Source organism: Peromyscus eremicus, chromosome 10 (genome assembly GCF_949786415.1).
Source record: "Peromyscus eremicus chromosome 10, PerEre_H2_v1, whole genome shotgun sequence".
In the NCBI taxonomy this organism is placed as follows: domain Eukaryota; kingdom Metazoa; phylum Chordata; class Mammalia; order Rodentia; family Cricetidae; genus Peromyscus; species Peromyscus eremicus.
This window is the reverse complement of record NC_081426.1, coordinates 2,223,161-2,248,048: the sequence shown is the minus strand read 5'-3', so window position 1 is coordinate 2,248,048 and position 24,888 is coordinate 2,223,161. Positions and strand designations below refer to the sequence as shown.

General features: G+C 47.4%; 1 protein-coding gene and 1 pseudogene across 1 annotated transcript; one reads left to right on the top strand and one right to left on the bottom strand.

Moving 5' to 3' along the window:
* Positions 1-12,445: 12,445 nt before the first annotated feature.
* LOC131920813 (60S ribosomal protein L37a-like) lies at positions 12,446-12,753 on the top strand (annotated as a pseudogene).
* A 794-nt stretch (positions 12,754-13,547) lies between these two features.
* On the bottom strand, positions 13,548-23,469 carry LOC131920812 (uncharacterized). The gene is given in 2 exon segments (XM_059275258.1): positions 13,548-13,653; positions 19,613-23,469. Coding segments are annotated over 2 exon segments (3,963 nt in total).
* Positions 23,470-24,888: the final 1,419 nt, after the last annotated feature.

The following is a 24,888-nucleotide window of genomic DNA, read 5'->3' as shown; positions in this document are numbered from 1 at the left end:
TGCCACTGTTGCCAACTTGGAAACAGATTTGTAACAAGTCTTTCTCTGTACCGCTAGCCCGCCAAAAATTACATGGAAACTTATTATGAAAGCTCAGCCTTAGCTTAGGCTTGTCCCACTAGCTCTTATAACTTAAATTAATCCATTTGCATATATTAATCTACATTTTGCCTTGTGGCTTTTTACCTTTCCTTGATTCTGTATGTCCAACTCCCTTAATGTCTTGTTGTCATCATTCTGTACTTCAATTATCTCCTCCTACTTCCTCTCTCTGTGCCAAGAAGTCCCGCCTATATCTCCTGCCTAGCTATTGGTGTTCAGCTTTTATTACACAAATTACAGCAATACACCTTCACACAGTGTACAAATGTCCCACCACATAGATCAGCTGTGATTATCTCTGTGAACCCCCCCCCATAATTGTGCACATTCCGTTGTGGGAGGTAGAGGAGAGGCCATGGACATACATACAAAGACCTGCCCTTCAGGTTGGATGTATGAACAGTTAACAATAGCTAGGTGGGGAGAGCTCTTCTTCAGTGTTGTAGCTATCCATAAGTGGCCCATGCTCCTGTCAGTAACCCTGAATTGGGTGGACTTGTTTCTTTAGTTTGTTATTGGTGTTGTAATAACACCAATAACATCTGGAATAAATAGATGTCTGTTCATGTCTCCACAGGAAAAACAATACAACACTTTGATATCAAGGGAATATGAGACTCTTGGAGTTGGTTCTTGCCTATGTTTTGGAATAGCTCGAGGATTGGTGTTAATGCTTGGCAGAAAGTAATAATAATCTGGTTCTGGCTTTTTTTTTCTGGGAAACTTTTAAGTATCCATTTAGTCTCTTTCATTGTGTTAGGTCTAGTAGAAAATTTTACTCCTTCTTGAGGTGGTTTTGGGATTTTGCGTGTTTCTAGGAATTTATCTATTTCTTTTAGGTTATAAATTTCTTTCTTTCCTTCCTCCCTTCTTTCCTCCCCCCTCTTTCTCTATCTTTTTTGATGCCTATGGAGTCCAGGCTGTCCTCACACCTGCTTTATAGTAGAGGACAACCTTCAGCTTCTGACCCTCCCGCCCCAGCTCCTGAGAGCTCAGATTGAAGATGTGTGTCACCATGAATAAGTCACACCATACTGGGAATAAACCAGGGCTTTCTGCATGTGCCCCATTTGGTTCTCTTTGTTTCTACAAATTGGTAATAATATCCTTATTTTGAAAATACGTGGCTGAACTTTTAACTATGAAAAAATTTAAATACACACACCACATGTAAGAGATACTGGCTTAGAGCAGGGTAAATAGATTAAAAAGTGCAGTGAACTCTCACCTACACTTCACCAAGATGAGCAGTTACCAGGTGCGCCACACTTCCTCCATAGCTTTTCTCTCCTTTTCTAATGTTACCTAACTGAATGAGGCCAGTCCTGTTCTGCTTAGAGACAAAGGCTTTTTAAGCATAGAGGACAAACACATGCATGTGACGGCAACGGCTTGCTGGCGCTGAGATATCCCATGCCTCCAGAAGTTTCCCTCTCTTATTCAAGATCAATCATACTGCTGGAGTATGAGTTTCAGCCAACTGGAGGCACCTGGGAGCTTTAAAATACATGAGTGTCTGGGTCCCACCCCAGAGGTTCTTTTATTGGTCTGGGATATGGTCTGGGCATCAGGAGACTTTTTAAAAGCTTATTCTAATGAATAGCCAAAATTGAGAACTTACGCTCTAAAATATAAGAACTCCATTTTCCCCCTATTTTTCCATTTGTAATACATTCCTGAGTAGTTCTTAGGAAAAAAAAACGCTGAGAACATATGCTGTGAGACTTAGCTGTCTACTTTCATAGGTATTTACAAATAAGTAATGAATTTAAAGATGAAGTCAAACTAAGGCCAGAAATACGTTCAGGAGTTAAGTCTAAAGTCTATTGAGTTATGTCTCATCTTACACAGAAAGAGACCTGAATCAGAAGGTGAAGTGAAGCCAGGTGTGAGGAATGAAGGCTTAGTCAACAGGGAATGCATTTGAGTTCCTTTGGGCTTTTGTCCAAAGCAAGTGCTCTCAAAGCTGGCTGTGCATCAGAAGCACCTGAAGCAATACATTTCCTTGTGCATTCTAATTTAATTTGCCCAAGCCAAACAGTCTTAAGCTTTAGTGAATATCTAAACTACCCAGAGGGATGTTAAAACAATTGCTAGACACATCCTCAGAACGTCTATCTGAGGTGGGTTTCAAAATTTTGTCTTTTAAGCAAATTCTTGGGTAATGCTGATGCTGTTGATACACAGGCCACATCCAAGGGATAGTAGCTTAGAGGAAGGTCAAAACATTAGTTTGTTGGGAAAAATATGTCCAGGTAATTCCAACATACATCAGAGGCAGAAAATGAGTGCCTTGGAACTCTGCACTATCTATTAAAGTGTAGCAGAAACTATAGCAATCCTGGTCCTTTTGAATCAGGACATTTCAGGTGAATGAACAAATTTCAGATAGAGTCCTGGACACAGTCCATGAAGGTCACCCTCTGTGCTGGAGGGAAGAATGGTTGGATTCAACACTTGAATTTTGTTAGTAGAAGAGACACAAGTGAAGAACATTTTCCCCTTTCACATAACTGTCACAGAAGCGAAGCAGCTCTTCTAGCGCGGGTGCCCATGGAAATGAGGGTGTTTGTGTGGTACACTGAGACAGGAGGAAGAGGCTGTTTACACTGCTAACTAGCAGAGGTGAGCAGCTAGTCCTTCCAAGGCGAGAGGGCAGTCAGTATCGCAGTATTGAGAAGCAAGCATGCTGCTTGAGAGAACTGGTATTGACAGTCTGCTTCATGCAAATGAAGCCTTCTGTGACAAGATATTCAAATAAAGTATCCCCCAAGAAGCCATTGTTAGCTTAATATATTGTTCAGTGGCTTGCTTTATAGTTTTACATTGTGCATTTATCCCTGATAGATTTGAACTACCTCCATAACACAGTTGTGTAATAAATACACCAGCCTTACAGTAGAATTGGCAAGATGGGGTCTACATGCTGGGACAGTTTGGGAGGAACTCTGATCTTCAAGTTACTGGTGTTTCCACGGCACTTTAGATGCTTCATAATCACTCATGATCCTTTGAAAGCTACCATTCCCTACTACCCCCACCCTACTCCACCCCTCTCCACCCCCCATGCCCATGCCAAGTTTGGGTTTAGGCCATTTCCTCAAAATGCTCATAAGTCACAGCACCTAGTACCCACCTATCCTGAAAAGCCATTTTTCCTCATCCCTATACAATGTATAAGTGGGACACAGACCTGTGCAAGACAAAACCCTTCTCCCCCACATTCTTGACAACTCAACTTAATTCCCCATTGGGTCTTTGTGTATTGCTTTGCATGCAGGCCAATACAATGAATCTAGAAATATACCACTGTAGATTTAAAAAAGAACCCAAAGGTGGTTTTCCTGAGGAGTAAAATTACCTTTTTTTTATTTTTGTTTTTTGTTTGTTTGTTTGTTTTTTGTTTTTTGAGACATGATTTCTCTGTGTAGCTTTGCACCTTTTCCTGGAACTTGCTTTGTAGACCAGGCTAGCCTCGAACTCACAGAGATCCACCTGGCTCTGCCTCCCGAGTGCTGGGATTAGAGGCATGTGCCACCACTGCCCGGCTAAAATTACCTTTTTACTCTTTTCAACCACCAAAGCAAATGGCTGAGAGTTAGCCAGATGCTATTGTGTCAATAAATTAGTCTGCCTCCAAAGAAAAGGGGCTTTACTCAAGAGCACATGCTTATGGTGGAAGTTTAAGAAAGTGCACAGTGCATAGCAATGTGACAATAGTTAACAATAATTTATTACACACTTCAAAACAGCTGAGAGACATGATTGGTAATGCTTCCAGTATAAGCAAGGAAAACATTCAAGTTGGTGGATATGTTATCTTGATTCTATCATTGCCTATTGTCAGGAACCAAACATGAACCATGGAAAAGTACTAGCTAGGCCAGAGAACAAGCCACAGGCCCTAAACCAGATGCCCTCAAAGATAAAGAACATTCCTCGGTCAGGTAGGTCAGGTAGCATAGCAACAGAACAATGGGCCCTGACCAGTGACCTTATCACCTAGCACAACATCCTGCAGCCTCACGACCTGCACGTCTCCCCTCAGCTGCACGTCCAGCACGTCCTGCATCCCTTCCCTCCTTCCTGCCCCCTCCCCCTCCCATGCTATATAAGCCTTGCTGAGGAGAATCAAATTTGCAGCTTGATCAGAACCCTGTCTTGCTGTCTTCCTTTGTGTCTCCCCGTCCCTTTCATTCTCTCCCGCAGGTGGGTCACCCCCATTGAGACCCCGCTGGCCGGGACAGCCTATCATATATATGCATCAAATATCATACTGTACTCCACTTACATGTTGTTAAAAATAGAATAAAAATTGCAATATTATCACTTACGATTTGTTACAATGAAAGCTAGTATCAAGCCTAAATTTTCCATACATCTAAACATGTATCAGTGAATGGGCCAAATGAGAACAGCCTGACAACAGCTTGTGTAGACTAGATACAGTCCACATTACCTGGTCCCAGTGCTTTAATGAACACTTCGCAGGGAAGACGCACTTGGAGTGGATGCAGCCTTATACTGACAGAGGGCCTTCCCATCAGTTCAAGAGAAACAATTCTGTACAGAGAAGGCTGACCTCGGTGCTGTACAGAGTCTCTTCAGCTGCCAGGCTGTCACATTCTCAGGCTCTGATTGTGCAGAGTGTAAATACCTGTACAATGTGAAAATGCGCAGGTTCGGATAGTGACATCTGATGCTGTCCTAGCTGCCTTTGGAGGTTAGCCTATGACAAGGGTCCTTCAGCTGCTAACTATTCATTCTCTCTTGAGTGTGAACTCCTGATCAGCAATGTCAAAAACATTAAATATTTGTCATTGTGGATTCATTTACACACACATGATGCATATGTCACACCATAAAGTTATATATCTTAACCATATGCAGTTTTTATTTGTCAGTTATAACCCCAAAAGAGGTGGTAAGACTGACTCAGAGGATGAATTGCTTGCTATACAAGCATGAACCTGGATTCCCAGTGTGATGGCTAAAGAAGCACCATTTTTGTGCTAGGCATCCGTCTTGGTACCCACCAGCCATTTGTCTCTGACTCCAGTCCATAGAAGATAAGCTCTCAGTTATCATGACTCAGTGACCCCCAACCAAAAATGTACAGCCATGACTAACTACTTGTCATGACATAACTAACTGCTTTGTTGCTTCAGTAACTTGCTTACGCAGATACCCAAAGATTGTTTTGAGTTGCTTTAACTACTTAACTTGGCAGGGCAGACCAGTTTTTGCTTACTTGTGTGGATATTGAAGGTCTTCTTGTGGTTTTGCTCTTTAAAAATTCTTCCCTCTCGCCGGGTGGTGGTGGCGCACGCCTTTAATCCCAGCACTCGGGAGGCAGAGCCAGGTGGATCTCTGTGAGTTCGAGGCCAGCCTGGACTACCAAGTGAGTTCCAGGAAAGGCGTAAAGCTACACAGAGAAACCCTGTCTCGAAAAACCAAAAAAAAAAAAAAAAAAAATTCTTCCCTCTCACAGCGATCTCAAATTTGGCTCAGAGATTGTTTGTCCTGCCAGCAGCTAATCAATAAATCTTTTAATTATAACTGGATTGAGTCTATGGTCTTTTCCCAGGGGGTCACACACTCCATAACACAAGCAGCATCCATACAAAAGCCAAGAGATGTGGCATAACCTCTAGTCTCAGGCTGTGTGGCTGGAGACAGGTGCATCTCTACAGCTTGCTGACCAGCTAGTCCAGACAAATGCCTAGTCCATATAGGCAGGCTCCAGGTTCTGTTATAGAGACCTCTATAACAATAGAGGAGGACAGTACCATGCACGCGCACGCATGCACACACACACAGAGAGAGAGAGAGAGACAGAGACAGAGACAGAGACAGACAGAGACAGAGACAGAGACAGAGAGATAGAAAGTTAAAAAGGAAAGAGTACTACATTCTCCCAAGCTGCAGTTGCCGTGGCTTCTGCAGCCCGTCACGTTAGTCTTGAATTGCCTTTCTGTACTTGGGTCATCAGCTTATGTGCATTAAGCTGATGTTATGAAAGATGAGAAATATTAAAACTTTCTATGTATTTTACATTATTTAAAATTTATATTTTTTTATTTTATTTCTGTGTTTTCAGGAATGGAGCCCAGAGCCTTGTGCATGCATTGAAGTGCTTTGTTGCCGAGCCTCAAGTCCTGCCCTGGCACCTTGGTTTTGGCCTTCTGCTCTGCTTTCTGTGTCTTAGGATTCTGTAGCCTGTAAATGTTAGTCTGTTTCATGTTTTGCAGTAGGTGGAATCATGGAGAACAGCTGGCATAAGAACTTTCTGGGTTTCTTCCTTTGGTGGTTATTTATTTACTTATTTTGGTTTTAGAGACAGGGTCTCTCTGTGTAGCTCTGGCTGTCTTGGACCTAGCTTTGTAAACCAGAATGGCCTTGAACTTAGAGATCCACCTGCCTCTTCCTCCCTAGTGCTAGGGTTAAAGGTGTGCACCACGACTGCCCGGCCCCTTAAGTGGTTGTTATGAGCAGATGTGGGTTGATCTGAAAAGAGGTGTAAGTGAATTCCACAAACAAAATTAATTTCCTAATCCAGTGCAGTCATTTGAATTTGAGAATGTAAAAACAGCTTGTTTACATAGTTGACACCATATACAGGGAAGAAACGCTGGAGGTTTCCGGGCAAACAATGCCCCTGATGAATTTATCTCTGTCTTGTGGACAATAAAAGACTCAACAAATGCCATATGCAGTATTTAGCTCTCAAGGAGACCTACAGCCTACTTGGAACACATCCTACTGACTATGCCTACTGGAGAGAGGAATGAACAGATTGCTGCTAATAGCTCACTCCATGCAGTGTCTGTCAGACATAAAGTGCCAGGCCAGGCACTGACCACATTCAGTGTGGACACCATTTTCTCCACTTTTTCAGTAAGCAGGAGGCTTCAAAGTAGAACAAATTGCCTGCACACCGTTAGATAATTTTGAGCTATGGTTTATCTAACCATATGGTGACTAACTCATAGTTGATTTAAAAATGGACAAGTGTTGTCTATCAGTTGCAATTTTAACGCTCTTTGGAGGATTGGTTACTTTCCTCCTGCTGTGATAAACCCCCAGAGCAAGGAAGGCAATTTGAAGAGGTTTATCTTGACTTGCGGTTTCCCGGAAGTCTACAACAGCAGGGACAGCATGGCAGAGGCAACAGGTGTAGGCTGGGCTAGAAGCTGGGCGCTCATCTACAGCATGAAGCACCAACTGAAAACGGCATGTCTTAAACTCTCAAAGCGCCCCCTAGTGACACACTTCCTCCAGCAAGCCCACACCTCCTAAGCCTCGCCCCAACAGCGCCCCCAACTGGGACCAAGTCAAATGCATGAGCTTGTAGGACATTCTCGCTCAAACCACAATAACAGGTACACCTCAATGCTCTATTGGTGTCTTCTGGGATAAATTTCTATTACTGAATATATTCTGAAGAGGAAAAACACATCATTCTTCTTTCTTTTTTTTTTTTTTACTTCATTTTTAAAAAAATTTATTGATTCTTTGTGGATTTCACAACATGCATCCCAGTCCTACGTATCTCCCCATTCCCCCACATCTGCCGTCTGCCCAGCAACCTTTGGATCTGTAGGTTCATCCCCTTCACATGCTCCAACAGTTCATAGATGAGGTGGATGTTAGGGTGGGCCAACTCATAGCTCTGGTTCTGGACCTGGACTCCAGCTTTCCCCCATTGTCGCCATCCAGGTGAGCTCTGCCTCAGCTAGTCCACCCAATGCAGCCTTACAGTAAGGAGCGGGCCAGTTCTCCTGCTCTCAAGGCCCTGGGGTCTGGCTCACTCACACTCACCATCAGGGCCACCTCCACTGTCTTGCCCAGGTGAGGTGCAGGGCCCTCTCTCCAGATTGCTGTAGGGGGCATATGAGGAGGGTGGGATCAGCTCTCCTGCTGTCACACCCTCAGGGCTGGCTTACCTGTGTCCCCAACAACAGGGTCAGCTATAGTGTGCTGCCCTGGCAGGGTGCAGCTGATGAGGAACAGGGCTAGTTCTCCCACTCTCATGACTCCAGGGCCAGCTCTCTTGCCTGCCGTAGGTAGCAAGGGGGTGGGGGAGGGCATCTTTCCCTCATTTGTGCCACCACATGGCAGACAAGGGGAAGCGGGGTCAGCTCTGCTGCTCTCTTGCTCTCAGGCCCGGCTCACCATCCCTGACAACAGGATCAGCTCTAGTGTGCTGTCTAGATGAGATACACACTCGTGGTGAGGGGTGGAGCCATCTTCCCCAAGTATGGGGACCAGCTCTCCTGCTGTAGTACCCAGCAACGGGCAGGGACAGCTATCTCAGGGCCAGTGAGAGGCGGGCCAGCTGAGCACAGCCCTCAGTTTTCAACACGCATGGTTCTTATGAACCCTTGTGGTAACACGGGCCATGGACATCAACACAGACCCCAGCTGCAGCAGAACCATGGACCCAGACATGGCCCTAGGCAGCAGCCCCGTCCTGGACGTCTCCATGACCCCCAGGTAGTCACACAGGCCACCCAAATCAGTATAACCCTGGCAATGGCATGGCCCTGAGACACCACCAACATGGTCTCAGGTGACTGACCAAACTCCGATCATCCTCATGGTCCTCGATCGTAACAGGAGCCAAGATATCAACTCAGACCCTGGCTGCTGTAGTGTCACAGACCCAGACATGCTCTCAGCAGCAGTCCTGGCCCAGAGGACACCATGGCCCTGGGTGACAGTGCAGGACACTCAGATCAGCATGGCCCTGGCTACGGCATGGCTCTCAGACACCCACATGGCCACAGGTTTCAGGCAAGAACCTGACATCTATGTGGCCTTTGGTGGCAACATGGGCCACGGAAATCAATACAGACCCCGGCTATGGAAAGACAAGGTCCTAGGCAGCAGCCTGGCCTTGGATGTCACCATGGCCCCAGGTGACAGTGCTGGCCACTCAAATAGGCATGGCACAGTGCCCATCAGTGGCACAGTCCTCGGACACCAACATTATCACAGGTTGCAGCCTAGACCCTGGGCATCCATGTGGACTTTGGTGGCAATATGAGCCATCAGACATGAACACACACCCCAGCTGTGGTAGGACCATGGACCCAGACAGCAGCACAGGCTACTCAGATCGGCATGGCCCCCAATGCAGCATGGCTCTCGGGCACCAACATGGCCCCAGGTGTTGGCCAGACTACAGGCCTATGCATAGGCCTCAGTGGCTACAGGAGCCACAAACATCAACTCAGGCCCCCTCAGTTGCTTCAGTGCCTCAGACCAAGACTGTTGACAGGCCATTCACATCAGCCTGTTAGCACCCTCACCTCTTCAGATCCATCCCTCTCTCTCTCATCCTTCCACTGCCCCATCCTCTACTCGCTCACTATAATGGTGCCTGACCACCTGGCACCAGAGACTAGAGACCCCGGGTGGCACTTGCTTGAGTCTTTCCCACCCCAGCCACAGGGCATGGAGCAGAGCTGTTGCTCCATTATTCTTATATAAAAGAGAACAGCCACATAGATATGGAAAAGACCAAAATAAAAGCAACCTCCAAGCACCAGATGTGTATTTGGTATACATACATACACGTAGGCAAAACATTCATACACATGAAAAAAATAAATACATCTTTAAAAAAATTAAGTCTTGGACGTTGAGGTTAGAACTGGTAGAGCTACTTTATATATGTCTGATATCAGACAGAAATCATGTCTAATGTGACTCCTGATCAGAAAGAACTTTAAAACTGGTACCTTGTCTTTTTGGGTTCAACTCAATATTTATCTTTTTCCTGTTGCTTTTTTTTAACCTTTTATTATTGTGGTAATAACCCTTAGCTATGAATATAATCTGATATTAAGCCTTATTATAGCTGGAGATTTCTCCAGTCCCACTCGGGCCCGCAGCCACTCAGACTCAAACAAACACACAGAGATTTATATTACTTATAAACTATATGGCTGTGGCAGGCTTCTTGCTATCTAGATCTTATATCTTAAATTAACCCATTTCTATTAATCTATAAGTTACCACGTGGCTTGTGGCTTACTGGTATTTTACATCCTACTTCTCATGGTGGCAGTGGCTGGCAGTGTCTCCTGACTCAGCCTTCCACCCCCCAGCATTCTCCTCTCTGCTTGTCCCGCCTACACTATACTTCCTGCCTGGCTACTGGCCAATCAGCGTTTTATTTATCAATCAATCAGAGCAACACATTCACAGCATACTGAAAGACATCCCCAATACCTTATGAGTTTTTCTAGTAAGTTGTCAGGATTCAGGTGATCATAGCACCTCAAACAATATGGGAAAATATGCAAATTGCACATGAATGTTTCAGATAGACACGTACACATGAATCTGGTGGTAAAAGTCAATTTTTGGTTGTTGTAGCTATGTAAAAGATATATTGTATTCACTATATTATTTAAAGTGTTCTAAAGATTTGAAAATTTTCAATATTTAAATTTGTAGAAAATGATTGGATATGGGCATGAGGCTATGGTGAATGCTGCCAGGAGAATAATGACTAGGTCAGTTTCCTGTGGTGTTTCTGGGTCAGTAGTGCCAAGACCAATATTCTTAGGTCAGGCTGCCAACTGCAGTCAGGATAATGAGAAGCACTTTAATTCAAAGCTGATGGATGTGACAGGGAAAGTAATGCAGATAGCCATACAAGATAAAGGCAGAGAGGCCGGAAATGCTCTCTGGGGAAAGGGCTGGCACATGGCCGCACTTCTAGGTGTATCTAGAAATGAGTAACATGGGAGGAACACGGACAATTGTGTTTACAGTGTGCCAGTTTTCTCTGACTGTATTAGTATGACATACACAGTAGCCAACAATGTGAATTCTTGGGTCAAACTGCCTGGAGCCAAATTTTAGCTCTAGCACTTACCAGTTAATTAACCACATTAGTTAACTTGTCGATGTCTCAGTTTTTTCACACAGGAAATGCAGGAAAGTGTCACTTACTTCCAGCTATAGGGTTTTCAGTAGTAATGAATATACACAGTGCTCAGACCTTTGTTTTCCAAATTTTAAAGATTTGTTTTATTTTTAACTCCCCTATTTCTTTCCCTCCCCCCTCCCCCCCCTCTCTCCCCTGTGTGTGTGTGTGTGTGTGTGTGTGCGCGTGCGCGTGCACGCGCGCGCGAGTGCCAATGAGGGCAGGTACCCACAGAGTCCAGAAGAGAGTGTTGGATCCCTAGGAGCTAGAGTTACAGGCAGTACTGGGCTGCCCAGGTCCTCTGCAAGAGCAGTACATGCTCTTAACTCCTGAGCCATCTGTTCAGCCTTCTAAATACAATTTTCCAAGAGATTTTTAAAAATTAATTAATTAATGGTCCTTGAAAAATGACAAATTACAGAGCTGACAGGGAAGAAACATATTAGTATGGAACATCTTGTCATTTCAAAAATTAAGCTCTCAAATCTTGATGGCGTATGCAGAAAGAACAGAGGAGCTGTGGTGATTTGAGTAAAGTGTGTCCCTCATTGGTGCATGTATTTGAACACTTGGACCAAGTTGTGGAGCTGTTTGGGAGGTTACAGAACTTTTAGAACATGAACCTTGCTGGGGGAAGTACATCATTGGGTTTGGCTTTCTGTTTGCTCTCTGCGTTCTGCATGTGGAAGGACATGTAACCTGCCAGCCTCCTGCTGGGACGCTACCTACAATCACTTAGTTTCAGGTTTCTCTATGGTTGTAGTGCTTTTCTCTTTGCTACTACTCATTCCCTTCTGAGGAGATATTTTAACACTACATAAAAATCCTATTTCTTCACTGCTGTGGAGTTACTGCCAAAATATTAGAGCTGGTTTTAATCATGAGAAAAAGTCAGGCAAAACCCAAATGAAGACCTTTCTACAGAATCACTGGCATGTGCTGTGCCAATGCATCAGCTCATGAGAGACAAAGGAAGATTAAGAAACTGCCCAAGGTTAAAGATCCCACAGAGACAAGCCAGCAAACGTGCTGTGTGGCTCTGGGTAGCGTGCTGGCCAGCAAACAAGATGGCCCAGTGAGATAGCTGGCAAGATTCAAATGCAGCCTGTATTAGTTGTTATTTTTCCTGATTCTCATGTTGCTTTATTGTGGTCATGTAGTTTATCATTTGGGGACGGTGAGTGGAGACTAGAGAATTCTTTGTACTATTTTTGCATGTTGGAGACTTTTTTATAATGAAAAGTTAAAAGTAAAATATATTCTACTAACAAAGCCTTCGAATACATATCACAAAAGTCTATTAATACAGATATTAGCAATGGGATATTTTGTATAGAGGTTTGCTTTTTCTTGTTTTAAAGAAATGTATTTGTCTTTGTGCTTGGGCTTAGGTTCCATGACATGGCTAAATAAACCAAGAAGGTTGGGATCATCGGGAAATATGGGACCCACTATGGTACTTCCTTCTGGAAAATGGTAAAGAAAATTAAAATCAGCCAGTACACCAGGTATACTTGCTCCTTCTGTGGCAAAACCAAGATGAAGAGATGAGCCATTGGCATCTGGCACTGTGGTTCCTGCATGAAAACAGTGGCTGGTGGGGCCTGGACCTATAACATCATTTCTGCTGTCACAGTGAAGTCTCCATCAAAAGACTGAAAGAACTGAAGACCAGTGGAAGCTCTACATTTGAGACTTGCTTGCAATAAATGGGTTAATTTACACAACAACAACAACAACAAAGAAATGCAGTTGTATTACTGAGTTATGTCCTGTGGTAGTTTGAATGTAATTGGCCCTCATAATCTCATAGGGAGTGGCACTATTAGTTAGGCAATGTGGCTCTGTTGGAGTAGGTATGGCCTTGTTAGAGGAAATGTATCACTTTAGGGGTGGGCTTCAAGGCTTCCTATGCTCAGTCCACTTCCTGTTGCCTGCAAGATGTAGGACTCTCAGCTACTACTCCATCTACCTGCATGCTCCCCACCGTGATGAGAATGGACTGAACCTCTGAAACTGTAAGCCAACACCCCAACTAAATGTTTTCCTTTATAGGAATTGCCATGGTCATAGTGTCTCTTCACAGCAATAGGAACCCTAACTAAGACAGGTCCTTTGGGGGGGGGGGCAGTTGGCTCACTGCACAGTGACTCTGCTTGCCTCTTCTCCTTAAAGCTGGGCCCTAGACATGTCTATATCTCTACTGTACCGCTTCATGCTTGGTCAGAGAAAATCAGACCACACATAGACATGTGACCCAAACTGTGCATGTCAAATTCTTTTTACCAGAAATTTGAAATTGGAACCATGAGATGCTTATTGAAAGTGATCTGTTCTCCCCAGTGAAAGAAAGTTAAAACTTTCAAAGCTGGAATTTAGCTGTAACTTGATACGTGGCCTGAATAGAAGAATTAGTTCCCACATGAGAGGTGAGAATTAAGTAGAAGAGTGGGGACAAGACTTGAGAAGGCACTTCACAGTTTTCTGTTTGCTGATCATGTTTTTAACGTGATACCTGCCTGAGGGGCTTGAACCGTGGGATCCCATAAGACACTTCATTTTCCCCGCCATTTTGGAAGATGATCGACCCCCAGGGCTTTGTGCTCACTCTAGGTGAGTAGTCCAAGGGTTACATCACAGTCCACAGAAAACACATTTGAATTTGCTAACCGATGAACTAAACAGCACCACAGAACCGGCAAATTCAGGAAGCAGCGCAAACCTGTGTCTTTAGGGCCGGAAGGGGTACAGGGATGTGTGTGACCCTGAGAACCTAAGAACTTGGATGGCTTTAGCCCCAGCACCAAGAAGCTGGGTGTGGAGCAGAGGAGTGATCACATAGTCACTGTTACACCAGATCAGGCCACTTTTTGTTAGTTGCAAATTAAGAGTTTCAATTAACAAAAAGTTATTTTATGAAAATTTTGCATGATGATATATCCAGGTTATTTTAAATAGCTGTATAGAAATGAGTGCAATGTACTGCAACAATTCACAGGGCTCTGCTTTTAAATCTTTAGATTATTTTTAGTTCATTTTATGTACAAGACTACATTGCTAGGAACATCCTTTTATATTCCCCATTGTATATGCATCTGTGTATATTTTTGCTCTAAATAAATCCTCAAAACTTCTAGATCAGAAAAATATACACTTGAAAACAAAACTTCATAGAATAGAAAATTTTAAATTATGGAAAAATTACATGATTAGATGAAATATCCTTTTGTCGTTGAAATGCTAATCTCTATTAGGAGATAAAGCTCTAGGGAGGAAACTAGGCTGAGATATGGTCATAACCCTTCTGAGTAGGATCAGAGCCAAGAAAGCTTGCCTTTTTCAAGTGGTGCGGATGAAACGCTGCCCTTGCGCATGCTAGGCTAATGCTCTATCACTTATCTATACTCTACCCCAAGAGCTTGCTTCCCTCTCCTTTCTACCCAGGGAGAAAATAAGAAGTTGGCAGTCTGAAACCCAGGAGTCCTCACCAGACTCACCAGACTGGAGCTCTCACTTGTAACTGCTGAAACTTGGAGAGAGAAAAAAAAACCTCCATTGTTCATAATCTATTGAGTTTGTGCTAATTTTTTTTTTTTTTTTTGGTTTTTCGAGACAGGGTTTCCCTGTGTAGCTTTGCGCCTTTCCTGGAACTCACTTGGTAGCCCAGGCTGGCCTCGAACTCACAGAGATCCTCCTGGCTCTGCCTCCCGAGTGCAGGGATTAAAGGCGTGCGCCACCACCGCCCGGCGAGTTTGTGCTAATTTTTATAGCAGCCCAGACTAAGACGATAACCATTACCTGTTTCTGGCTTACTTTCTTCCCATTCATTTTTCTTTCTTCTCCTCCTCTTCCTTCTTCTTGCCCAAAGAATAAATATACTCTCTTAGGTTTCTATTGCTGTGAAGAGACACCATGCCCACACAGCTCTTATAAAGGAAAGTATTTAGTTGGGGCTGGCTTACAGTGCAGAGGTTCAGTCCATTGTCTTCATGGCGGGGAGCGTGGTGACAGACAGGCAAGTGTGGTGCTAGAGAGGGAGCTGAGAGTTCTACATCCGGATCCTCAGGCAGGACAAGAGAGCGACACTGGGCCCGGCTTGACCATTCGGGACTTCAAAGACCACCTCTGGTGACACACTTCATCCAACAAGGTCACACCTCCTAATAGTGCCACTCCCTGTGAGCCTATGGAGGCCATTTTCATTCAAACCACCACATACACATATATTTACTTATTTTCTTACACAGAGAATATCATTCTGTAAATATTCTTTCTCACTTTGCTCTTCACAGGCAGCAGTATTTAAAGAAAATCAGCCAATATTCATTCATGGAGATCTTATTCCCTTTACAGCTCTTCAAGATTTCTTTCTGTCACTGTACAACTATTTATTCAAGTATGCCACTAGGAGTCATTTTTAAATTGTATACAGCATGGGGCTGGAGAGGTGGCTGAGTGGCTAAGAGCACACACTGTTTGTCTTAGTTACTGTTCTATTACTGCAAAGAGACACCATACCCAAGGCAACTCATAAAAGAAAACATTAATTGGGAGCTTGATTGATTACAGTGTCAGATGCTTAGTCCACTCTCATTATGGTATGATTCATGGCAGCAGGCATGGTGCTGGAGCAGTAGCTGAGGAGACACTGGGCCTGGCATGGGCTTCTGAAACCTCAAAGCCCACCCCCAGTGACACTCCTTCTCCAACAAGACCACAGCTCCTAATCTTTCTCAAACAGCTCCACTCCCTGGTGACTAAGCGTAAAATCATATGAACCTTTGGAGGCCATTTTCATTCAAACACCACAGGATGGAACTCAGGTCTTCAGGTCTAATAAAGCCAGTACTTTGCCAGCTAAGCCATTTCATGGGCCCATGGTTCATTCTCTTTTCTGTCTTATTCCTATTTATCCATCTTAGTGTGGAAGACATTTGCATTCCCAGTTTGAAAATTTTACAAATAACACTGCATGAACAATCCTACACACCCATATCTTTGCTAGACACAAGAGTACATTTCTTTTGGGTACTTACCTAGTAGTAAAATTACTGTATGTAAAGTATGGACATTTGACTTTTATATATGCTGATATACAGTCTTTCAAAGTATCAATTTACTCTCCCACCAGCAATATAAAACTGTGTTCATTTACATTCGGTATATACATTAGACTCTCCGGTGCTATGCTATGTCTCTGTCTTTTCAGTTTGAATTTCCCTGATGACTAATGAAATTGAATATCTTTTAATCTGTTCCTTGGTCATTTTGATATCTTCTTTTGAAAGACCCCCTGAAGGCAGTCTTCCCTCAGGAGAGACCCTCGCCCAAGGATCACACCGAGACCACGAATCAGATGCAAACAGCAAGAGGCTTTATTCGGGAACACGGGTACCCGGGGCGACACAGTCTCTCAAGAAGCTCAAGGGACTGGCGCGCCCACGGGCTGGAGCAGAGGGTTTTTATAGGGTCGGGCAACCGAAGCTCGGGTACAGAAGCAAGAAGCCTGGTTACAGGGTTTTGATTGGATGATTCAAATGAGGCCAGGTTCAAACCCAGGACAGTTCGTGGTTTCTCCCCGAACTCGCCACGCCTAGCTTTTGTCTAGGGTACAGGGTGTTTTTCTGACCTTTTAGTTCCTCGCTCTGGGGCCAGGTGGCTAACCACAAATGTTCTGTTTATTCCATGTCCGTTAACTGAACTCCTCAGTACCTCTCAGGCTTTATTCAAAAACAGCTGAGCTAAGCTATGTTAGGCGGGGAGGCTGGGGGTCTTTCATTCCCCCATTTTCTTATCTCAGGAATGGAATCCTCCATTCATGGGGAAGATTGGTGACGTGACTCGAGTTCCATCTGGTTGAGCCTTTGGTATTGCTGGGTTAATACCAAAGTCTGAGCAATAGAGACGTGTTCCCTGATAAATTGGACAAGTCTACTTAGGATACAGGGCCCAAACGTCAGGAGGAGTAATAGAATCAGAAGGGGTCCCAGAAGGGTGGAAATGAGGGTGGTGAGCCAGGGGGACCTTCTGAACCATCCTTCAAACCATCCCTGTTGCTCTTCAAAGAATTTTTGTCTCTGTTCTAATCGTTTTCTCAACTTAGCCATGCTATCTCTCACCACCCCAGTATGATCCGCATAGAAGCAACATTCCTCTTTAAGGGCGGCACACAACCCTCCCTCCTGTAAGAATAGAATGTCGAGTCCCCTTCTGTTCTGGAGCACTACTTCAGAGAGGGAGGTCAGGGATTTTTCTAAGGCGCTTACTGATTCCTCTAGGTCCCGAATGTCCTGATTCATGGCCGCTTGGAGCTGTCTGAATTGTTGGGTTTCCATTAGGGCGGTGGTGCCTGTCCCTACCCCGGCTGCTATTCCTCCCATAGTCAGCCCCCCCAATAATAGGGCCAGAGTGAGAGACGCCGGCTCTCTCTTATACCGATAGGGTCTCATCTCAAAGTGTGGGTAAATCTCCTCTGGTGTATGGTAAACAATCTTTGGATACAACTCGATGAGCACACAAAAATCAGAGGTAGCATTGAGGGCTGAGGCTGAAACGCAGGGGGTGAGCCCAGTATTACATGCCCAATAGGTACCATTAGGGCCGGTGACATAACCAGAGACAGCGCTTATGGATAGGGTGCGGTTACACAGGTGTTGGTGGGTGCGGGGGACGCTCCCTAGACATAGTCCTTGTCCTGACACCTCTGAGATTGTGAGCTTATGTTGGGCTGTCCCTAGACATTGGCTCGGAGGGGGACTGTGAGTGTTAGTATAATTACCCTGGGTTGCTATTCCCTCGTAGTAGGGAGGTTGGGAAACCAGACATAGCCAACATTCTTGCGTTCTATTTGGGTAGGTTACATTTAAGGCCTGGTAAGCCCCTGCTAGCAGACCCAAGAGCCGGTCTCCGGTTCCTGGCCGGGGCGGTTTGGTAGTGGCCGGAGTTATACCTGGGCTGGTAATCGAACCGGGTCGAGGGGTAATCTTCGGGGGTGCTGGAACAGGTAAGGAGGGGCGCTTCTGGTCAGAGAGAACCTGATTGGGGCCTATAGGGGCGGAGGCCTCCTCAATCTTAAGTTTGATAGTGAATCTTACGCCCCGATCATATCCGGTTTCATATAACCTGAGCCCCCAAGTGCGCCCCCGTTGCCAGTTTCTATCAGCCTTCCCCGGGCCAGTGAAAGTTATATTTAGGGGGAGTGAGAGCCCGGGCTCGAATCGGCTGACCTCGGTGGACCCAGCTGAGCAAGACCCCCCACCTGTAGCCTTCCTGAAACCTCTATTGGTCTGGATCAGGTCCCAGCTGGAGCTAGGACTCCAATATGCTGCGCCAGTGGTCTCGCAGCCCCATTGGGCGCAGAAGAAATCTCCTTCCCCCCCGCATTTCTTGGCGAGGGCCCAGCCCCTCCCATCCCCCGGACAGACATAAAATTCCGACTGGGCGAATCTACATCTTGCTTGAGGGTGACGGCATCCCGGATCCGGCCAATGCACCCCCCCCCCCGGTGGGTGGAGGAGTTTAAGGCATCAAGCTTAATGCCCTCAACCCCCCAGAGTCCCGAATTCAATGCCAACTGACAGAAGTCAGGGGTTAGGGAGGGCACCATGTAAAGGGGGTATGAAGGGCGGTCGTCTGCCAGACCGTTTCCCCAGTTTGTGAGATGACCTGCCAAGTGAGTTTCCTGACTAGGTGCGGGCTCTCTGCCGCCCTAGTCCCCTGGGGGTAGACAGAGAGCAAGAAGAGGGGGAGGAAGAGGAGCCGCGGGCCAACCTTATTTTTAGGGGGTTCTGTGTGCGGTACACTGTCCATGTTGATTCTCTGGATCCTGCTGGGTCGGTCTCCCTGGCAGCCTTCACATGAGAGGCGTGGATCCATGCAGCAATCCCGTCGACCTTGAGTGCAGTGGGGGTGGTCAGCAAGACAGTGTAGGGCCCCTTCCACCGTGACTCTAGATTCTTAGTCTGGTGGCGCCGGACCCAAACGGAGTCCCCAATCTGGAAAGGGTGGGGGATCACCGGCTTGTCCAGCTGCTCTCGGTAGGCTTTAGCCAAGGGTTTCCAGATCTCCTTCTGCACCAGCTGGAGGGCCTGTAGATGTGCCTCTAAAGTGGGGCTGGTGGCAAAAGATGAGATATCAGGATGGAGAAATTTCACGACTGGAGGTGGGGCCCCATATAGAATTTCAAAAGGGGTTAGGCCGTGCGGCCCAGGAGTATTCCGGGCTCGGTAAAGAGCCAAGGGAAGTAGGAGCACCCAATCTCTAGTGCCAGTTGCAAGCGTTAATTTGGTTAAAGTCTCCTTAATTGTCCTATTAGCTCGCTCTACCTGTCCTGAACTCTGGGGGCGGTATGCGCAATGGAGTTTCCAATTAACCCCCAATAATTTGGCCACTTTCTGACTTACCAGAGAGACGAAGGCAGGCCCGTTGTCCGACCCCAATATATGAGGCATCCCATACCTGGGGAAGATCTCTTCCAACAGTTTCTTTGTTACCACGTTAGCCGTTTCATTCTTGTTTGGAAATGCCTCAATCGATCCTGAAAAGGTGTCCACGAAGACCAGGAGGTACCGGTACCCGTAGAGTCTGGGTTTTATTTCTGTAAAGTCTATTTCCCAATGTACACCAGGACGATGGCCTCTTTGGCGGGCCCCTTTGTTTAGATGAATTTTTCCTGTGTTGACCTGGGCACAGGCTGGGCAGGTAGAAGTTACCTGCTGAAGCACCCGGTCCTGGTTCAGTAGTACTGTCCCGGTGTTTTCTCTGTCTAATAGGGCCTTTATTTTGTTTCTGCTCAAATGGGTCAACGCATGGAGGAATCTCAGCATATATCGGGTATGGGAGGTTGGCATGACCACCCGGTCCCCTAATATATAGGCTTGCCTCCGTTGTTCCCAGCCCGCCCCCATTTTCTTTGCTAGCTCATGGTCTTCTGGGCTATAGGGCATGGGGTCTCTCTCAGACTGTGGTTCTTGGATAGCCATCAACTGGCTGCTCTCTACTGGCTGGGAAGCTACTGTTCGGGCAGTCAGGTCCGCCAATCTATTCCCTCTGGCTGCCGCGGAGTCGTTCTTCTGATGCCCTGGGCAGTGGATAATACTGAGTTGGAGCAGAAGGAACAGGGCCTTTAAGAGGTCTAGGATCTCTTTTTTGTTCTTGATCTCCTTACCCGCAGATGTCAGCAGACCCCTCCGTCTGTAGATTTCCCCGTGGACATGTGCAGTGGCGAAGGCGTATCTGCTGTCAGTATAAACTGTGAGCTTCTTACCTTCTGCCATCCGGAGGGCTTGCGTAAGTGCAATCAGTTCTGCACGTTGGGCCGATGTCCCAGGCGGGAGCAACAATGCCCATATCACTTCTGATTCGGTGGTAACAGCTGCCCCGGCTCTGCGTTCCCCCTCTTCCAGAAAACTGCTCCCATCTGTGTACCAGACAACGTCGGGGTCCTTAAGCGGCTGATCTGTCAGGTCAGGGCGGGTGCCATGTACTTCGGCTAGAATCTGGAGGCAGTCATGTTCCTTGGAGGGGCTAGGTAGCGGTAGCAAGGTGGCAGGGTTAAGGGAGACTATCGGTCCAAATTTTACCCGGTCTGAGTCCAGTAGTAAGGCCTGATAGTAAGTCATTCTGGCGTTGGAAAGCCATCTGTCCGGAGGTTGGCGGACCACGGCCTCCACTGCATGGGAAGCCAGCACAGTCAACGGCTGTCCCAAAGTTAGTTTCCCAGCATCCTTGAGTAATATGGCAATGGCTGCCACCATGCGGAGGCATGGAGGCCATCCTGTAGCCACCGAGTCCAATTTCTTGGACAAGTACGCCACAGGTCTCCTCCAAGGTCCCAGTCTTTGCACCAGCACCCCTTTAGCAAAGCCTGAGTTCTCATCTACAAACAGTTCAAAGGGTTTGGTAAGATCTGGCAGACCCAGAGCCGGGGCCTCAAGTAAGGCCTTCTTGATCTGTTGGAATGCTTTCTGATGCTCCTCTTCCCATTGGAACATGGCCCCTGGTTTAGTGAGGGGGTATAATGGGGCTGCCAGTTCGGCAAAGCCAGGAATCCAAAGGCGGCAGTACCCAGCCGTACCCAGGAACTCTCGAACTTGGCGGGGGTTCTGAGGAGGGGGGATGGAGATTATCGTCTCCTTCCTTGCTTCTGTTAGCCACCTTTGCCCCCCGCTCAGGGTGTAGCCCAGGTAGGTAACCTTGTCTCGGCATATTTGAGCCTTCTTGGCCGAGGCTCTATAACCCTTCTGTCCAAGTCCGGCCAGTAAGGCCCGAGTGCCCTCCAGGCACTCGGTTCGACTCCTGGCTGCCAGGAGTAGGTCATCCACGTACTGGAGCAGGGTCAGGGTTGGGTGCTCAACCCGGAACCCGGCCAAATCTGCATGTAGGGCCTCATCAAAGAGGGTTGGGCTGTTTTTGAAGCCCTGAGGGAGCCGGGTCCAGGTTAGTTGTCCCGAGAGCCCTTGTTCTGGGTCCCTCCATTCAAAGGCGAACAGTAGTTGACTTTGAGGGTGTAGTCTCAAACAAAAGAAGGCATCTTTCAGGTCTAGTACCGTGTACCAGACGTGGGTCAGTGGGAGGGTGCTCAGAAGGTTATAGGGGTTAGGCACCGTGGGGTGTATGTCCTCCACCCGCTTATTGACCTCTCTCAAATCCTGGACTGGCCTGTAGTCCCCTGTCCCCGGTTTCCTAACAGGCAAGAGAGGGGTGTTCCATGGGGACTGACAGGGCTTCAGCACCCCTTGGTCCAGGAGCCTCCGGATATGGGGTTTGATTCCCTCATGAGCTTCCCGTGACATTGGGTATTGTCTGATTGAAACGGGAGTCGCGGAGGCCTTTAATGAGATCATCAGCGGTGGCTGATCGCGTGCCAACCCCAGGCCCCCAGTCTCTGCCCAGGCGCGAGGAAACTCTCTCAACCAGTTCTGTAGCTCCTCAGGTGATTTCTCCGGGGGTTCTGACTCAAACAAACGGTATTCTTCCTCTAAATTGAGGGCAAGGATTTGTAGAGGGTCTCCTTTAGGACCCGTGACCCTCGGTCCCTTCTCATCAAAATAGATTTGCGCTTTTAATTTGGTTAGTAGGTCCCGTCCTAACAGCGGATGGGGGCATTCAGGTATGTGCAGAAAGGAGTGAGTTACTTGCCCTGAAGCCAGTTGGACTTTTCTCTCGATAGTCCAATAATATCTCTTGTTTTCAGTTGCCCCCTGCACCAGTGCAGAATGCCGGCTAAGAGGCACTCCAGCATGAGTTAGGACTGAATGTTCGGCACCAGTATCAACCAGGAAGGTCACGGGCTGCCCCCCGATCTTGAGGGTTATCCTAGGCTCAGGGGGGGGCTCCTGGCCTCGACCCCCCTAGTCCTCCAGACTAAGGAGGTCCACGGTCTTGGGCTTGGGCCGGCGGGGTCCTTGTGGCTTCTTGGGGCATTCTCGGGCCCAGTGTCCCTTCTCCTTGCAGTAAGCACATTGATCTTTATCTAGGGGTGGCCTCCTTCGTTCTCCCGACCTATCTCCCTCTCTCCGCTGTCCCTGAGACACAACGGCGGCCAGAACCTTCTTCATCTCCCTATGTTGTTTCTTATCCCTTTCCTCTTGTTTCTGCCATCTCCTTTCCTCACGCTCCTCAGGAGTTTCTCTCTTATTGAATACTTTCTCTGCTTCCTTCAATAGGTCTGGCAACCCTAGCGCCTGTAAACCCTCTAACCGCTGCAATTTGGTTCTGATATCTGAGCTAGACTGATAGATAAATGATAGGATGACACCTGGTGCTTGACCTGGGTCTTCTGGATCATACGGAGTGTACATCCTATAAGCCTCCTTCAACCTTTCTAGAAATGCAGCGGGTGTCTCTTCCTTTCCCTGTATCACATTCCTTACCTGAGCCAAATTGGTAGGCCTTCTAGCGGCCGCTCGGAGACCCGCTAAGAGCAACTGGCGATAGAGGCGTAGATGCTCCCTACCTTCAGGTGTACTGAAGTCCCAGTTAGGGCGGGTCAAAGGAAAAGCTGCATCGATGATGCTCGGGAGTTGGGTTGGCCTCCCGTCGTCGCCCGGAACCTGCTTCCGGGCTTCCAGGAAAACTCTCTGCTTTTCCTCTACTGTTAAGAGGGTCTGCAGGAGCTGCTGACAGTCGTCCCAAGTCGGCCTGTGAGTCACTAGGATGGACTCAATTAGGTTAGTTAAAGCAACGGGGTCCCTGGAAAAAGGGGGGTTATGTTGTTTCCAATTATAAAGGTCTGAGGCAGAAAAGGGCCAATATTGCATTTGTTGGTTGGGCCCTTCCCGGAGCGGAAAGGCTTTGGATGCAGGAGGGGGAGAGGCGGCCCGTCGACCTCTGAGGCGACCTGCGACGGGAGACTGGACTGCTTCTTCTTCGTCCTCCGAGTCTTCAGCGAGCGAGGTCATCATAGGGGGCGCACTGCCGGTCATGGCTGGTGCCGCAGCAGAGGCCGCCGCCGCTGCGGAGGCGGCCGATGCCGGAGCTGGGGCCGCCACGGGCTCAGCCGCCGGAGGGGCGGTCGGTGCCGGTGGGGGTGGCTGATAGGGCGGTGGCTCGCCTGTCAGGAGGTCTATGAGAGGAGAGTTAGAGTCCGGGGGAAGGACAGGGGGCTTGGGAGTCTCCTTGTGAGGGAGCACAGGGTAAAGGGAAGAGTCCGGGTTGAGGGGTGCAGAGGGCCCAGAGACTGGAGGGGGCTGTGGAAGGAAAGGCTTGACCCATGGAAATGGATTTTCGACCAGAGATCTCCAGATGGCGATGTATGGGACCTGGTCAGGGTGTCCATAAGGATTAGGGGCAAAAACCTTGCCCTCCACCTGTGAAATAAGAGAGAGGTTAAAGGATCCTTCTCGCGGCCAGCCAACATTCATCATGACCCATTCGGCCTCGCAGAGGGTGATCCATTTTTTCTTTTTGACAATGACACCTTCATTGTTTCCTCGGGCCTTAACATCGGACCAGTGGTCCGTGGTTAGGCTCAGTGGGGTGGTGACGGTCTGTCCCATGGTGGTCTCTAGATAAAGAAGTGTTAGACAAGTAATGATAAACAAAAAGACAAGACAGACGACAGAAATTCGCGCTGCGCGGCTTCGGCGTAAAACCGAAAGCAGAAACTCAGACGGGGATGTGGAGGAACCTCGATCTCCGTCCCCTGCCAATACCACGTATCCTTCTGACACGGGAGAGGCCCCGAAAAACCGTGCCCCAGAGGGGACTTCAGTGACCCGTGGAACGTCTTCCAGGGTTTCGGTGGGCGAAGTCCGAGCTCGTCAGCTCCTTCAGCCCCCACCGACTCAGACCTGAATTAGGGCGCCCGACGAAAACGGAAGACAAGTAGACAGACTGGGACAAGACAGATAGTGGCCGGCCAACTTACCTCCTGACAGTGGGTCGGTGGTCCCGAGGCAGGGGGTCTCTAATCCCGGACGAGCCCCCAAATGAAAGACCCCCTGAAGGCAGTCTTCCCTCAGGAGAGACCCTCGCCCAAGGATCACACCGAGACCACGAATCAGATGCAAACAGCAAGAGGCTTTATTCGGGAACACGGGTACCCGGGGCGACACAGTCTCTCAAGAAGCTCAAGGGACTGGCGCGCCCACGGGCTGGAGCAGAGGGTTTTTATAGGGTCGGGCAGCCGAAGCTCGGGTACAGAAGCAAGAAGCCTGGTTACAGGGTTTTGATTGGATGATTCAAATGAGGCCAGGTTCAAACCCAGGACAGTTCGTGGTTTCTCCCCGAACTCGCCACGCCTAGCTTTTGTCTAGGGTACAGGGTGTTTTTCTGACCTTTTAGTTCCTCGCTCTGGGGCCAGGTGGCTAACCACAAATGTTCTGTTTATTCCATGTCCGTTA